The sequence below is a fragment of the Furipterus horrens genome, unplaced genomic scaffold (genome assembly GCF_987537825.1).
Source record: "Furipterus horrens unplaced genomic scaffold, mFurHor1.1.pri manual_scaffold_4, whole genome shotgun sequence".
NCBI classification, from domain to species: Eukaryota; Metazoa; Chordata; class Mammalia; order Chiroptera; family Furipteridae; genus Furipterus; species Furipterus horrens.
In genome coordinates, this window is record NW_028327174.1 from 189,511,462 (window position 1) to 189,527,276 (window position 15,815).

A 15,815-nucleotide genomic window follows, 5' to 3' on the forward strand; every position below is an offset into this window, starting at 1 on the left:
CCACATTCTCGGGAAGCATATGCTCCTCACCAGAGCCTTCAGCGCTCGTAAATTCCAGCTCATCACTGCTGTGTTGAGAGCCAGGGGACATCGCCTCTCCATTGCCTTTACACCTGTTATCTTACTGGCCTTACCCAAACAGCCCCAGCCCGAACAACAGCTGAAACAACAGATGGGCAGGAGAACTTGAGATTTTTTTAACATCATCCTTTTGTTTATGAAATCCACCCTCCCCCAACTCTGGAATCTGATAGGAATTCTCTTCATTATCATTTTGTTTTCTTCCCATGGCACTTTTTTTTTATTATTAACAAGTAAATAATTGATGCAGAGGGAAATGAAAGAAAGGAATAACATCTTCCTTTGAAAATGGTCATAAAGGAAATGGGGCTGTTGATTTGTTCATGTGGAATTGACATAAATGTATCTGTGCCTTGGAGGATAATTGGCAGTAGCCAGGGTCGTTTGATGGCAGGGTGAATTCAGGCAGGGAACTGAAGGGGCTAAGGGAGGGGGGCGATCTGGTGTAAGGTTGAGTGTGAGGAAGTCAGAACAGGCCTTGAACTAGGAGGTCTTGAGAGCAGAGGAGAGATGCAGTCGAGGTCAATTGGAAGTCTTGCAACAACCAGTGCCTGGAATGGCAGTTCCTAGACAAGCTCCTGCCTTGCAAGGGATAAGATTCTTAAAACAGGGCAGAACACAGGATTGTAAGCAGGAAGCCTAACCTCTCTGGGCCTCAGATTCATCATCTGTAAAATAACAATGAAAATTCTAGTACACATGTAATGTTGTTTTGATTCTCAAATGAGAAAAGACATGAGAAGTGCTTAGCCCCAGGCCTGACATTCAATTAATGGATGCGGCTCTTATTATTATTATTTTGGTCAACTGTAAGAGACATAGGGGGGCGGGAGGGAAAGAATCACGAGGTGTGCAGTGTAAGGAAAGGTTCTTGCTTGTGTGTAATGAGGTTTCTGCTCCGGTCTCAAAACAATGGGAAAAGCTCAGACGATGTCCACAGAAACAGGCATGGTCTTTACCCACCTCTGAGCCTTTGCTTATTCCATGTATTTTCCCTGGGTAGCATTCTCCCACATCTTCATTAGGGGCCACATACCATCTGATCCTTACCCACCAGGGTTATTGTAAAGGTTAAATTAATAAGAAAAAGTATCTAGTAATATTCATGGTCATCTGTCAGCTGATGCTCGCTCCAGAGTTGTGCATTTTAGTGTAATCCGTCCTGAGGAGAAGAGCGACTTCGCCACAGTAGATAATAAAGATCACTGGATAAATGAATGCACATGGAATTTCAAAAATAAGAAAGAGAGATAGGATGTACTCAAGGGGATCGGTGTTGTCTGTCCCCTGCATTGAGTCTGTGTAGCTAATAGTCTTCTTTATGTTTCCTAGGGACCTGAGTCTCGGCAGTGTGTACCAGTACTGGGTCATCACCATTTCTGGAAGCGAGGAAAGTGAGCTGTCACCTGCTGTCATATACACGCATGGCAGTGGGTACTGTGGTGATGGCGTTATCCAGAAGTAAGTAAATTGAACTAAAGAAGGGAGAGGGGTGGTGCTGATTAGGCCAAGAGATGGTCAGGGTGCTGAAAAGCAAAGCTCTGGAACCCTCTTCAACGTGCGAGCTGCAAGCTGCGAGTAACTAGCAATCCCCAGCAGTGTATCAATTTGTCTGCAAGCGGTTTGCTACTCCCAGAAGAAAAAGGACAAAAATGTTTTGAATACATGCATTTCTCAAGTATGTAATATATGATTTCAACAGAGCTCCCATTATGCCCTGACTACCAGTAGGCTCTTGTTCTTAGCTGATATATGCATGCCACGAGGATTCTATGGGTCTTTTCCGTCCCAGCCCACATTCAGTTAACAGGTCACAGTGCATCTAGCTCAAAGCACTTTTACATTCTTTGCTGGTTACCAGTTACATCTGTTAAAACTGGATATGTATTTGTTATTCTGTTGTATCATGTTATATCAACAATTTACAAAATGAGTCAAAGGCTCATAAAAATACCAAAATATTCTAACTCACTATCGTGTTGGAACCATAAATAGTAAACAGTACTCCACAGTGAATATTGAATGTAAATATGTGTACAGAGCACAGGGAGGCAAATTAGTAAGTGTAAAGATTCCACACGAGCAGCCAAAAAGGGAATGTGTGATTAGAAAATACAAAGCTGGATGTCTAAAAAGCAGATTTAATTGGATTATCAGGCCATCCTTCCCGTTGTCCACAGGGCAAGATGTTATGCAACCACAAAATAGGGGCAAGAGGCCAGTAAGATTTTTGCATTGTTGTTTAAAAAGTAAACCTTTGAGGGTTTTTTTTTTTTTTCCCTCTAGAACAAGCACAAAAATATTTTCTGGCACAGAACTGAATAGGTTTGTCCCTAGAAGTGAAGAAGAAACCAAAAATCATTCACAATTAAGTCCCTTATTGTTAAGATTGTGTTTCTTGTTGCTAATGTAGTTGCAAGTCATGATCTTGCAAAGACTTTTAAAACTACGGGCAATTTAATGATAAACATTATGTGTGGAGAAGGCAAAAGAAGCTATTGGCAAAATTCCTTCATTAAATGGCACTGCTGGGTGTCACATAATATCTGTGCAACATGCAATTGCAATGACTATTTCTGTAGGAGGAGGGGCACCGTAAAGAGAACTTATTTCACAGTTGATGGAACCACTGATGTGCAGAACGCATCAGCTCATAGGTGTAGCACGTAAGTGACAGAGAAGTGACGGGTGACTGTTTCTGTTGGCTCATCATTGACACCAGTGCTGGAGGGGCAGAGCAATTTCATTTGGCACCGACGATTCTGTAGTATGTAATGTAAACTGGAATCCCGCATTGGGATGAAAGGACCAGCTAGAAGCACAGCAAGACTGACACAGTTATGCACGTCAGGGGTGTGCACATGAGTGCTCCTCTACACAGGCAACAGTTACTGACCAGCAACTGCCTATGGCATGACATTGAAGAGGACAGTGAATGTTGTGCACATGTTCAGATGGGGCAAGGTGACTTACATCTTTTCAGTTTGCTGTGCAAAAAGGTGGTAGCGCGAACAAGATTCCGCTCCCCACACAGCACACACACGAAGGGTGCCGGCTGTTAAAAGAAAGGTACTGATTCAAGTTTTTGAACTAAGGAATGACATTTTAAAACAAATGTTTGGCACTGATAAGGCCAGTAATGATTATTTGCATGATTTCAAGTAGTTTACTGAAGTGGTGTTATCTCAAGGATATATATACATGTCACAAAGGTCCTGCAACTATGATTTCAAAGCTGAATTGTCAACATTTTAATAGCAAGGAGATCATGTAAGGAGTTTTCCATATTGACTTAAGATGCAAACCACCTGATTGCCAAGAATTTGACTCCTCAAGCAGAGAAAACAAAGCTCCTCACGTGTCAGAGGATGAACTCAATGATGTGGTATTGGGTGTAGGTAAGCTCCGCATCCAGATGTAACAACCAAATGTGAAGATCGTTTCCAATGTTTAATGCACCAGCATCAGGAAAAGGGAAGCTGTTTGCTGTTCCCTCCACATTAAGACATCAACATCTAGCTTTTCCGCAGATGTTGTCTGATGGGACCCTGAGCTCCCGAGCAGGGTCGTCTCCGGGGAGAGTGCCTCACCATTCGTGGGCCCAAGATGGAGCAGCGTGTCCAGAATATCCAGGGAACACTTGCGGTCATTGCTGAAAACCCATAATTGTGATTTGGGATTTTCTAATTTAGCACAAAATAAAAAAGGACACTTGCTCGATGAGGAACCTGATCTCCAACTCAGTCTCTCCGTTTTGGAGCCAAATATAGACACATTGGGAAAACACTGCAAACAATGTCATTCTTCTCGCTGATCTAAAACTTTATTGTTGTTATAATTAATTTAAATAATATTCTCAACAGCATTTTTTAGAGTTTTTACCTAGAATTGGTATCCTGCTGGTCATCAAATACTTGTTATGTATCTGCAATTACCTAATACATGTTGACATGTTTTGCAGCTAATGAGTGCTCCCCTAAGCAAAAACAAACAAACACCCAAAAACAAAAACACAAACAAAAAACACAACTTTGAAGAAAAGGAGGGATGGCATCTTAGCTAATTGGATTTTTCAGGGGACTATACATGCTAATTTGCTATATACAAGGTCTGTCCAAAAGGTATCCAGTCATGTGAGATGAAAAATAGAGACATTTATTGAAGAAGACACAAGATACATGAAACATTGTACATGACAGTGACGCCTCAGTCCCCTTCAAAGTAGGCACCTTGGGACCATCACACAGCTCTCCCAATCACCATCGGCTGCCCCATCATATTTTCCTGAATCTCATCAACAGTCCGACATCTCTAGCTTTTGAAAGGTGATTTTAGTTTTGGAAAAAGCCAGAAGTCACATGGCACCAAATCTGGGCTGTATGAAGGCTGAGTCACCTGGGTGATTTGTTGTTTTGTAAAAAAACTCAGCATGAGATGCGATGCGTGAGTGAGCGCACTGTCCTGATGAAGCTCCCAATCTCCAGCTGCCCAGAGCTGTGGCCTTCTGAATCATCTAAGTAGTGTCCACGGAGGATTGTTCAAGCTTAATGCAAAATTGGATGCAGATTCATTGCTCTACTCATTCAGTCATTTTGAATGCAACAACCACACAGTACACATGCTCACTCAATGGCATCTACCACCCCCATTGACTAGGACAACAAAGTTGTCATCGTTCACACATGTGCACTCCAGTCCACTCGCCTTGGCTGCCAGGTTACATCGATGCCGTGCAAACCATTCTCATTATGTTAACAATGGCTGGGCTTTTTCCAGACAGACCTCGTATACATGTGTGTACATAAGGGAATTTACAAAGACATACAGACAGACCCAATGCCCAGTGAGGCCCCCAATGAAAACCCTGGATGAATATTATGATAATGATAGTAATGTAACAGAACCCCTGGGCTGCTCCGATTGAAACAGAACCCACGGGCTGTTTAGTTAGGGGCCCAATTGCCTGCCACCAGAATTATAACTCTCAATACCAGAGTTTGGTGAAAAGAAAAAGAATTGTTTATTTGTACATAGTTCCGCCTTCCCCTCCCAGACCTGGCCAGTCTTAAGAAAGCCAGAAACACCGTTTCCCTACTTCCTAGATACAGTTCAGCTTTACCAGTAGCTGCCAATCACTCAATTCTGATTGGGAAGGTCCTTTCTGCGCTATGGTGCCCTCCAGCTCTCAATGCAGAACCGCCTGGATTCTCAGCCTCCTTGTAAACTGCCTTCTTCCTGCAAACCGCATGCCGAGAGCCTCTTAAAGCACCCTGGAGGCCCCCTCCTCCAAGCCACATGGAGGGAGCACCCCCCAAAATGTCCGCAGCTGCTTATATATCCCTGACTGCGTCCTCTGACGCAATGGGTGTTGCAAGCAGTTATGACCATTCACAGAACCCTACGCAGGCTCTGAAGGCTCCTTCCGTACCATCCTACAGTCCAAGACCCCTCCCATCTTCCTGAGCCTGGGAATTTTCAAAGTGGATCTTTGTGCAACAAAGTTTCCAGCCACTAGCCCCAGGCATACAAAGGCATCCTGAAAGCTGCTTCCTTTTTCCTATCTTCCAGCCGCAAACTCTGGGGTTTGTTTTTGGACTCCCCTGTTTCTGTAACAGTAATATTTACAAAATATTAATTGAGCCTTTACTATGCACAAGGGACTGTGCTACACAGTCATCTTCTTGGGTTCTTCCCACAATCATAGGAAATAGGTCTTATTCCTGTACTTTACAGAAGAGACAGCTAACGCAAAGATTAAAGTGGTTTCTTCAAGCTTACAGAACAAGATGGGAGCCCAAGGCCCAGGCTTTCATCTGGATTTCCCATTGCCTTGCTGTGTGACCAACCACCATGCAAAACTAACACGTGAAGGAGTAACTACAGGCATTTGGCTATGTCCCAGGCACTGTGCCAGGCATTGGGGTGCTAGGATGACAAAGACTGTGTCACTTCCTTTGGCATCTTAAAGTCTAGTAGAGGGGGTTCCCAAGTAACAGACAAAGGCAGACAGCTTGACAAGTGTTGTGATAGATTGAGCCTGGTGTCTTTGGTCACAGAGAAGATGGCCACCCACTCTAGCCTGTGGGGTCAAAGAAGGTTTTTCACAACCTCTCTATCTAATGATAGATCTTTCATGCCTAGAAGATATTTGTGGTGACCCTAATTTTATGCTTAAACCAATAGAACATACTGTTTGGGTGGTGAGGGAAGGCGGGTTAGAAGTATTCTTTGTGGCTTAGGGAACCCAGCCCAGATTTAAAAAAAAAAAAAAAAAAAAAAAAAAAATCTCTCCCCAGATAACCCATGAAATAGCTAAGAAACACAAGGTCATCACCAGTGTCCAACATGCGAGATTCACTGGCAGAGACTGGAATAGGGGCCCAGCTTGGAATTTGGACTCCTTCTTTGCTCATGGGTTTGCAGATAGGGGAGAACTTGCATGGCTCTTCGGAGATCCATGCCATGTCCTAGCCATCTTAAGGATTGATGGCAAGGCACCGTCCTGCTACTCTGACACCTCTTAAAAGCAAACACATCGCCCAGTGTTAATTGCCAAGGTGAAAGGGAAAGTGTGAGGCTTCTTCCATGCCGTGACAGGTCCCAGCTGGTCTCTGGGGAGTGAGGGACAGCTGCCACACCACACACTTTGCGGAGACCTCCCAGGACGCAGTGGGAATGGGAACGGTGATTCTCTGAGCATCTGCTATGTGACACACACTGCCAGCCACGTGAAGTGACGTTCCATTCTTGCCCCCCATTTTACCCTGTGAGAAAACTAAAAATCGGCATCTAGAAGAGCACTTGCCAATGGATGTGTCTGCAGGGATGGACCTGTATTTTGCGCTGTCCAACACAGTAGTCACTACCTACATCCAGCTACTGAGGACTTGAAATGTGGCCGCTGTGACTAAGACATGGCATTTTAAATTATTTTGAATTTTAATTGATTGAACTTGTCAAGGATAGAAAGACCAGACGGATCAAATGGCTTGCTGGAAATCACTCGGCCGGTTTGGAACATGGGGACCGAAACCCAGGTTTTCTGTTTCTCAAAGGATGGGAATTTTTTTTAAAGCAGCAATTTGCCCAGTCTTTCAGTTATTATTCCTCCTTCTCTTCTGTTAGATCCAATTCAGAGAGCATTGCTCATTTTCTTCCTGTCCTAACCTCTGCAGAATCATCCTTAGGTGATGAAAGTAATTCCTAAAATAAAGAAAAGGAGGCATTTTTATTTCCTAGAAGCATAGTTCCACAACCCGGGCATTCTTGACACCAGGAAATGACACACCCCACGGAGAAGGCAAAATTTTCGAATGAAAGGAAAACCAAACCTGAGCATGTGAATGTGAAAATATCTTGACTTTTAAGGACATTGGGGGGAAAAGGGAGGAGGTGGAAACAAGGCATAGTGAAGAACATTTATATTTTAGCAACATCAAAATTGTCTTTCAGCCAACCATTTTCAAACAGCAGTAACATTTTCCAGACATGATGCAGTGAAGTCTGTTTATTCATTCATCCATCCATTTCTTACTCCCATCAGACTGGCCAACTTCACTGACAAGATCTCAGAGAAGGAGTTTGAAGCAGAAAATCTATGTCACCAGAAACAAACAAAAAATAAGACGAATGTAATAAGATCTTACAAATGTACATCCTTTAGGCATCTCGTTTGGATGACCGTTTGGATGACAAAGAAACAGAGACTCTCACACAGGGGGCAGGGACTTGCCTGAGGCCTCATGGAACATTCGTGGCCAGGGAGGGACTTTTCCATGTGCAGAGAGGTGCTTTTGAAGCTGATGGGAAACCTTTCTCTTCTCTATCTGTTCTGCAGAAGCCAAGGTGAAGAATGTGATGACATGAATAAGGTCAATGGCGACGGCTGTTCCCTTTTCTGCCGTCAGGAAGTCTCCTTCAATTGCGTTGGTAAGTCTTTGTCACTTCCCTGGGCCTGGCTGGAGCAGTGAACAGTGAGGAATCCTTGGCCAATTATAGGAACAGCAAATTATGACTAAATGACGATTCACTCCTTTATGGTACAAATATGTACGGAGTGCCTCCTGTGAGCCAGGCACTGTGTTTGGCACCAGGGAATACAGAAATGGACACATGTGAAGGGCAGATATGTCCCTTCCCTCAGTAACTTACATTCTCCTAGATGTCAGCGATGACCGGGACGTCCTTTTTGATCTAAATGGCCTTACACCCATTACTGCTTTTCTTCACACCAGCTGTCCAGGATGATTATTAGTATCGATTTTTAAGGCTTTTATTCTTACTTTATAGTTGAGAAAAATCAAAAGCCAGAGAGATTATAAAACTTGCCCAGAGTAGCACAGCTGAGAAGTGATTCCAGACAGAACCAGGACTTGCACCTCATTTTGTCTGGTTCCCAAGTATGTGCGCAGTTCATTTTGCTACACCACCTCCCTCCAGGATTCCGGGACTGCCCAGGGTCCCCTTGGCACTCACAACCATGGGCAGTGTCTCTGCCTCCAGGAAGGGTGGACAGCAGACCAACCTGTGTTCAGAAAACAAGCGTTCTTTTCCCATCTTCCCTCTCTCTGCCTTCTCTTGGAGTCTGGCTGCTCTTGTTGTTTCAGCCCCACTTGGGAGGCCCCGGCCAGCCCGGGGCTGGTAAACAGACAGGGGTTGGGGGGCAGGGATGGAATTTTGAGCTGGCCGAGATGAGGTCATACTTCCTTTAAGATGCAAATCGATACCTGAAGATCAAAGGTCCTCCCCGCTAATCCCCTGGGCTGGAGGTGAAAACTAATCACAAATCATTTGCAAGTACAAAAGACAGAGGTGCTCGCTCTGAAGAGGGAAGGGGCCGCTACGGAGGGAATGAAAACATTGCTGGGAAGATTTCTCTACTGAAAGGCAATTTGCTAGGACTAAAGGGGAGGAAATGTCATGGGGTCTTCACATTTGCAGTGCGTTACAGGGGTGCGTTCAGACGGTCTCCTGGTAAATTGTGAGCTCCGTGAGGTCTTTTCCATGTATTATTTACCTCTTATTCCATTCTCAACACCCATTTATTGAACACCTACCATGTCTTTGGCACCAGCTTGGGGCTGAGCCACGTAATAAAGGTGTCCCACTACTTCTTGTGGATAGAAGAAAGGAAAGATGTGGAGGGAGAGCGGGCAGGAGAGTCTCTAGGCAAGGCCCTGGGTTTTTAAATGGCAGGAGGTGGTTTGTTCTTTTCCTCTCCTCCATTGATTTCAGTATGTATGGTCCACGATGAAAGCCTGATATGATCCTAGCACCGTGGTGGACAGAGCCTTGAACTAAAATGAAGAAAACCAGACTTCAGTGCTAGCTGTGGTGAGAACTTGCTGCATAAAGATGGCCAAATCATGTCGCTAGCCTGCGCCTCAGTTTACCTTCTGTAACTTGAAAGGATTGAACAAGGTGGTCTTTAAGAGCCTTACCTGCGTGACTGTTGTGTGGTCTCTAAGGTGTGTGATTATTATTTCTTATAATCACAAGCTCTACGTGAGCCAAACCCTCACCTTGGCTGTCATCCGCATGACAACCATCGTTAGTCTCAGATCGTTCTGGAGATTATCTACCTGTTTTACTTGCACTAGGGTAGCATGTAACTCAAGTGCTCCTGGGAGGAAGGCTGGATGTGGGTAAGGTAGGACATGGTACCCTATAAGAGGTGCTTGGATCCTGGCATCCACATGCTATGTTGTGTTAATACTATGAAGCAATAAATGAAAATAAGGTAGTCCCTTAGCTTATTGTTCATAAAAAGCGCCTGCAAACTACTGGTCACAAACCAGAATTGGCCTACTGCTTATATTTGTAAATAATGTCTTACTGGACCACAGCACGCCCTTCCTTTACATGTTGTCTGTTATGCTTTCCTGCTACAGCAGCAGAGTTGAGTTGTTGCAACAAAGACATATGGGCCCAAGAGCCTGAAATATTTACTATCTGGCCCTTTATAGACCACACTTGCTGACCCCTGGTCTATGGCTTTGGAGTCTTTGATGCTCTTGGTGGTTGGAGCCAAGAGAGGAAGTGACAGATAGGACATGGTTCATCATCTCTTAGAAAAAGAACAGAGTGTTAAGCATACAGCCGGGGGGGGTGGGGAGCCTCTTAGAAATAGCACTGTAGAACGCGTCTGGCCCCAGCTTGCCTTACCTCCCTGGGTCTCACTTCCCTGCCTATACTTTGGCCAAAATAACTGGTGTGGACTAGGTCAATGATTTGCAAACTGTGTTAATGAGATGCTTCAGAGGAAAGGAGTGGAGATGAGGAGTTAGTAAGACAGTGAGACTTGTACCCTAATAGGTCCATTTTATGTAATGCTGTTCTCAATTTAGATGCTACATATTCTGCTGCTGATGAAAATATCTGTTGAACACCTATTATATATCAAGTGTATTTAAAAACTCTTATTCTCGTAACAACTGTTATATTGTCATACTTTTGCAAAAGGGGAAGTTGAGGCACAGGGAGGTGAAAACTAAGGAGAGGCAGTTAAATGACAGAACTGGGGGCTCAAACCCAGAGAGCCTGACTCCAGAGCCTACTGCGGTAAACTACTTGAAAGAGATAGCTCTTGGCCTTGTGGGGCATCAGGGATGAATGAGGAACATGTTGCTACAGAACAATCCATGGAGTAAATGAATGGAACAGTAGACAAAACTTTCAGGGGTCTGAACGGTGTCCAGGGACGTTTCTCTGTTACCCGTATGTGCTGAGTGTGGCTTGTGCTCAAGGGAAGGCCTCCATAATGCTCCCCACCCTCGCCACTTACAAATCCATCGTAGAAACTTGGAGAGACCCAGGGCATTCCAGGAAGAAAAGAGTCTACCCAGAGATCCCAGTTCTCAGGAACTACAGTCCCAGGACAGACTCTATGACGTGGAGTCTAGAAAACCATCTTCCTCTAAGAAAAACAGCTGAAGAACAGACATGGATCTTTGGCTCCCCAGAGATCCAACTTTAATGAGTCAGAGAAATGGGACTAGAGTGTGGGAGGCTTTGCTGAGGCGGACATGGTCCTCATCATTACATTTGTCAAGACAGTGGTCAAGATAGTGTCCAAGAGAACAGGCTCGAGTGAGACTGACTTGGGTTCATACCGTGGTTGGGACATATGACCTTGGCTAAGTAAGCTTCAGTGTTCTCATCCAGAAAATGATAAAAGCCTTGGGACTCAACTGTGGAAGTTATTTACCGATATTTTTGGACACTTACTTTTTGAATCCCTTCCCTAGATTTAGCAAAGAACTCTCCTTGTTATAATAATAATGAGGTAGAGCCCAATCTCCAGGAAGAAAGTTGAAAACCCAAGCATCTCGCTCTCCCAGTCCCCCATGCAGCTGGGTGTGGGCACAAGACCTGCACTCTCCCCCTTACCCCTAATCAAACACACTGACCCAAGACTTTGAAGCAAAAGACGTAGGGACCCTGCAGAATCCTTTTTTGATTTAGATGGTGAGAGTAGCCACTGCCCATGCATTTCCAAAGTACCAATGATAGTGCTGAAGGTTCTGTGTGTAGCAACAGCTCTGAAATACCTTCACAAGGTCAGTCATCGGGCCTAATCTTCAGCTTGGAATTGGGCTTTGGAGCACGCCACTGCTCTCCAGGCCTCCCAGAGAGTCTTCCTTAAATATTCAATGTTCTTTGGGTTCGTTTGTTTGCTTGTTTTGCTTAAGTTAACCAAAGTTGGTTTCTGTTGATGGTCACTTAAATCTTGACAGAAAATTGTTGTCAGAAGATACTATGAGCTTTAGCCCCATTCTCGGCAAGTTGGATGTGCTTGATACACATTAACTAATACTTTTCTCAGTGTGTTTTTGTGGGGTGGGTGGGTATGTGTGTGTGAGTATGGGCAACAGCCTCCACTCTGGATACCCACGAGGTGTTACATCCTGCGTTATGTACCTTTATGTACTGTGAATCTATGTGAGGTCTCTGGTATCCAGGTGAGGGATCTGAGACCTATGGTGATGTGTCTTGCCCAAGGTCACACAGCTCACAGAGGTGTGATCCCATCTCCAGACAAAACGAAGAGCCCTTGCTTTTTCTACTCAGCCACTCTGCCTCCTCTCCTTCCTTCCTTCCTTCCTTCCTTCCTTCCTTCCTTCCTTCCTTCCTTCCTTCCTTCCTTTCCTCCTTCCTTCCTTCCTTCTTCCCTCCCTCCTTCCCTCCTTCCCTTTTTTTCTTTTTTCTTTTTTGTCACAACCATTTAGTAGGGCTAATGTTTTCCCTGGCTTTGGTACCCCCCAGTGTGAGGAGGGTGACGGATTTATGGTGGCATTTCCATTCACTTTTCAGAAGCCCACACATCCGAAAGTATTCCCAAGGTGCCAATGTGTTATTATGCAACAGCCTGGGACTTCCCTTCCTCTCTTTCCCGCCCCTGTACCCTCTGCCCCCCTGCACATAATAAGTTGCTTGTTAAAAGGGACACCACCCACAAGACCTCTTAGGCAATGCATGCTGCTTCCCCGGAATGTGGAAATTGTCTTGTCCTTTCCCCCTCCTTTTTAAAATATAACATGCAGCAGGCCTGAGGTTTCAGTTAAAAAATGTGGTCTCAGTAAATGATAAGGCCTCCCCCACCCCAGCAGGCACTGGCTGGAGGCATTGTTCAGCAGGGTTGGGAATTCTGTTTCTAAAGCCCTGAGTCATAAACTACAGACAGGCTGCTGATAACAGCTGAAGGAGGGAAGGTAATGGTCAAATTAGTCAGACAAAATGGGAAGCATCACCAAAAGGGGTTACACTTAGCAATATATCTTGAGCCGGTGCTGGAATGGTGCTACCTTCTGCGGTGACATTTAATCCATGACGGAGCATGTGCTGGTGGAGGACCCCTCATGCTCTGTTTTCATTTACAGTCCTGTTGGGGACAGCCGGGTCCAGGTCCCTGTTCAGACCTGAGCGTCTCAGAGCCTCAGTGTCTCCATTTGTGAAATGAGAGTGGTTGGGCCGAAGACTCGGAGGCTTCTTGTCCCCTCTGACACCGGAAGCCTCGCTTTGTCAAACATTATATTTAAAGGCCTGGGGGTTTCAAATGCTGCTTGATGCTGATATATAGTTAAGAAAACAAAGCAAAGGGACCCCCACGTTGTCTTTCCCAGACCTACACATCCTCTGTGTGTCTCTTTCTCGCTCCCTCCCCATTCCCTGCCATTAGCATTACTTTGTCTCGGGGGCCAATAACTCAATTATCTGTGAGGCAGATAAGGAGGAGGAGGAGTGATCAATGCGCCTCCCCAGCAGTCACTGGGAGGGGCGTGGGTAACCCAGCCTTGTGGCCCCTCTGTCAGGCTGCCCTGGCCTGCTCTGAGCCAAGGGTAGAAAGGAAAACAAGAAGATGAATCGCCATGTCTTTGGTGGACGTTCTGATGAGACTTTAGAGCAACAATGACTAAAAAGGAAAACAGCATCTGGTAGGGGGAGGGGGAGGAAGAATGGGCTCTGCTGGGAGTCGCAGTTATTATTACTTATCTTTCTAACAACGTGAAATTGTCATAGACGATCCACCTCTCACCTTACAGAAAAAAAAAAAAAAATTAGAAAAAGCAAAATAAAACTTCTGGCTGCCTGTATTCATTCAGCTGTCCCTCTGAGGAAGGCATGGTAACTTTCACAAAATGCCTTCTTGAAATAAAGCTTCCCTGGGTGAAAGACAAGAAGAAAAAAGAGATATTAGTGATAGGTATGGTGGTGGTAATGACGGTGATCATGGTGATATCTGTCTGCTAGGGGAGGTGGCATGTTTAACACTGGCAAGTGACCTATGGCATAATGATTAATGATGGGTTGATATGAACATGGGTCTTCACCCATGTGGATTCTGGGTAAAAAGCCTGGCCCAGACACTTTTTATCTGTGCCTCAGTTTTCTCATCAGTAAGATGGGTTAGGAATAGTTCCTACGTCTTACAGTTGTTTAGAGAATGAAATGAGGTTATATAGGTAAAGCATTTTAAAACAACGGCTCCTGATGTTATATATGTGTTTGCTACTCCTGCTATAATGTTAACAATATAATTAAATAAGAAGTTGTATCAGTGCTCCCAGGAACCCTATGTGATAAATACGATTATGGAGGAAAGAAACTGAGGTTCAGAGAGGTTAAGTAACTTGCCCAAGGTCACATAGCTAGAAATAGCAGAGGTGAGATTCCCAGTACCTAGGCAGTCTGCACACTTAACCGTGAAGTCATTTCATTTATGAGGTACCCAATCGTATCAGCCTCTGTGCTAAGAATCCTTTTCCCAAATGATTTTATTCATCCTGCCAGCAACTCTGAATCCTCAGAATAAGAATACCCATTTTACTGGTAAGACAACTGAGGCACTGCAAGATGAAATGCATTGCCTTACATACTACAGCCAGCTAAGTCAGAGAAGACTTCAAATCCCACCTGTCTGCCTCTAAAGACCATGTCAATATCCAGAGAACTCTCCCCGCACTGCCCCCCCCCAAAAAAAAACCACGTGGGAGCCTCTATTTTACTATTTCTGCTCTGGTGCCATTGACTCCCAGCAGGAAGCGAAAGTGAATGCGTGCGTCCTTCCTGTGCCTTTTTCATGAATCATGAAAACGACAGCGTTCAGTTATTATCACCCCATAAATGTTCCACTGCATAAAGCCCATGCCCCCAGCCTAAGGCCCTTCTGTGTGCTGGGCTGTATTTTCATTTTTAACAACTCGCCCTCCTTTGATAGTAGCTATATTGCTTTTTGCCATAAGGCGAGTTTGATGTTTAATGGTAACGTGTCAGGTAGAGGCAGAGGAGTGCAAGCGTCTGTTGGTTGTAATATGTCTCTTGGTTACTTCCTGGGTTATCTTGGGTGTCTGTGTCAGTCTCCCCTTCTGGAAAGTGGACGTGATTATAACACCTATTTCTGCTCAGAGAAAGAAGGAAATAAGGTGTACAGAGTGTTTGGCACAGTGCGTGGCGGTTCATGAACACTCAGAAACGTGGGTTAACGCCACTTTGTCTTCCCTGTTCATTTCCCATCTCAGCTGTGGGTGAGCAAATGCGCCCTTCCATCCCCGACAAAAATGGTCCTGAACCGGCTCCTGCCATTACATTGTGGTCGTACCTCATGCAAAGTGACTGAGACCCCTCGCTCTCGATTTCCCCAAATATAAAGGGATGGGGGCGCACGAGATTAGCTCCCAGGGCCCTTTCAGCTCTGACTTCTAGAATTTAAATCCCAGATCGTTATTGTTTTTAAACTGTGCATTTAAAAAGAAATGAGGGCTTGGGGAGGGGAAAGGAATTCCTTTAACCCAGAGGGTCAAAGGGGGTCACCGAGGGGACAAAGGCTCAGGAAAAGGAGGCGATGGGGTGGAAGGTGGCCATGCGGGGCAGGACCAAAGATCTGAAGTCCTCTACCGGGAGGTCTGGTGGATGCATTCACACACCCTCCAGTCAGCCCCTGTTAGGATCAAGCTTGCCATCCAGCCTCAGACCACGGCTTACCACCTCCTTTGGAAACCCGGGAGGCCTGCCCCACAGAGAGGCCGGGCTGGAATGAAAAGAAACAGGAGAGCCTCTGACGCCAGAAGGGAGCAATTCTAGCCTGCAGCCCAGGCCTGCTTCCTGACTTTCAGGGAGGGGTCGGCCTCGGGAGAACTGGGAGCTTGCCTGAATTCGAGGAATCGGAATCAGACTTTGATGTGTGCCTTTGAAAGGCAGCTCCAGTCCAAGGCAGGTGAATCTGGGTAGCCAAGAAC

General features: G+C 45.2%; 1 protein-coding gene across 1 annotated transcript in view; it reads left to right on the forward strand.

Annotated features, from left to right (window-relative positions):
• PAPPA (pappalysin 1) overlaps positions 1-15,815 on the forward strand; it is a 217,196-nt gene that overhangs the window by 97,621 nt on the left and 103,760 nt on the right. Inside the window, 2 exon segments of the mRNA XM_090274633.1 lie at positions 1,414-1,542; positions 7,919-8,010. Coding sequence (XP_090130759.1) covers positions 1,414-1,542; positions 7,919-8,010 — 221 coding nt within the window.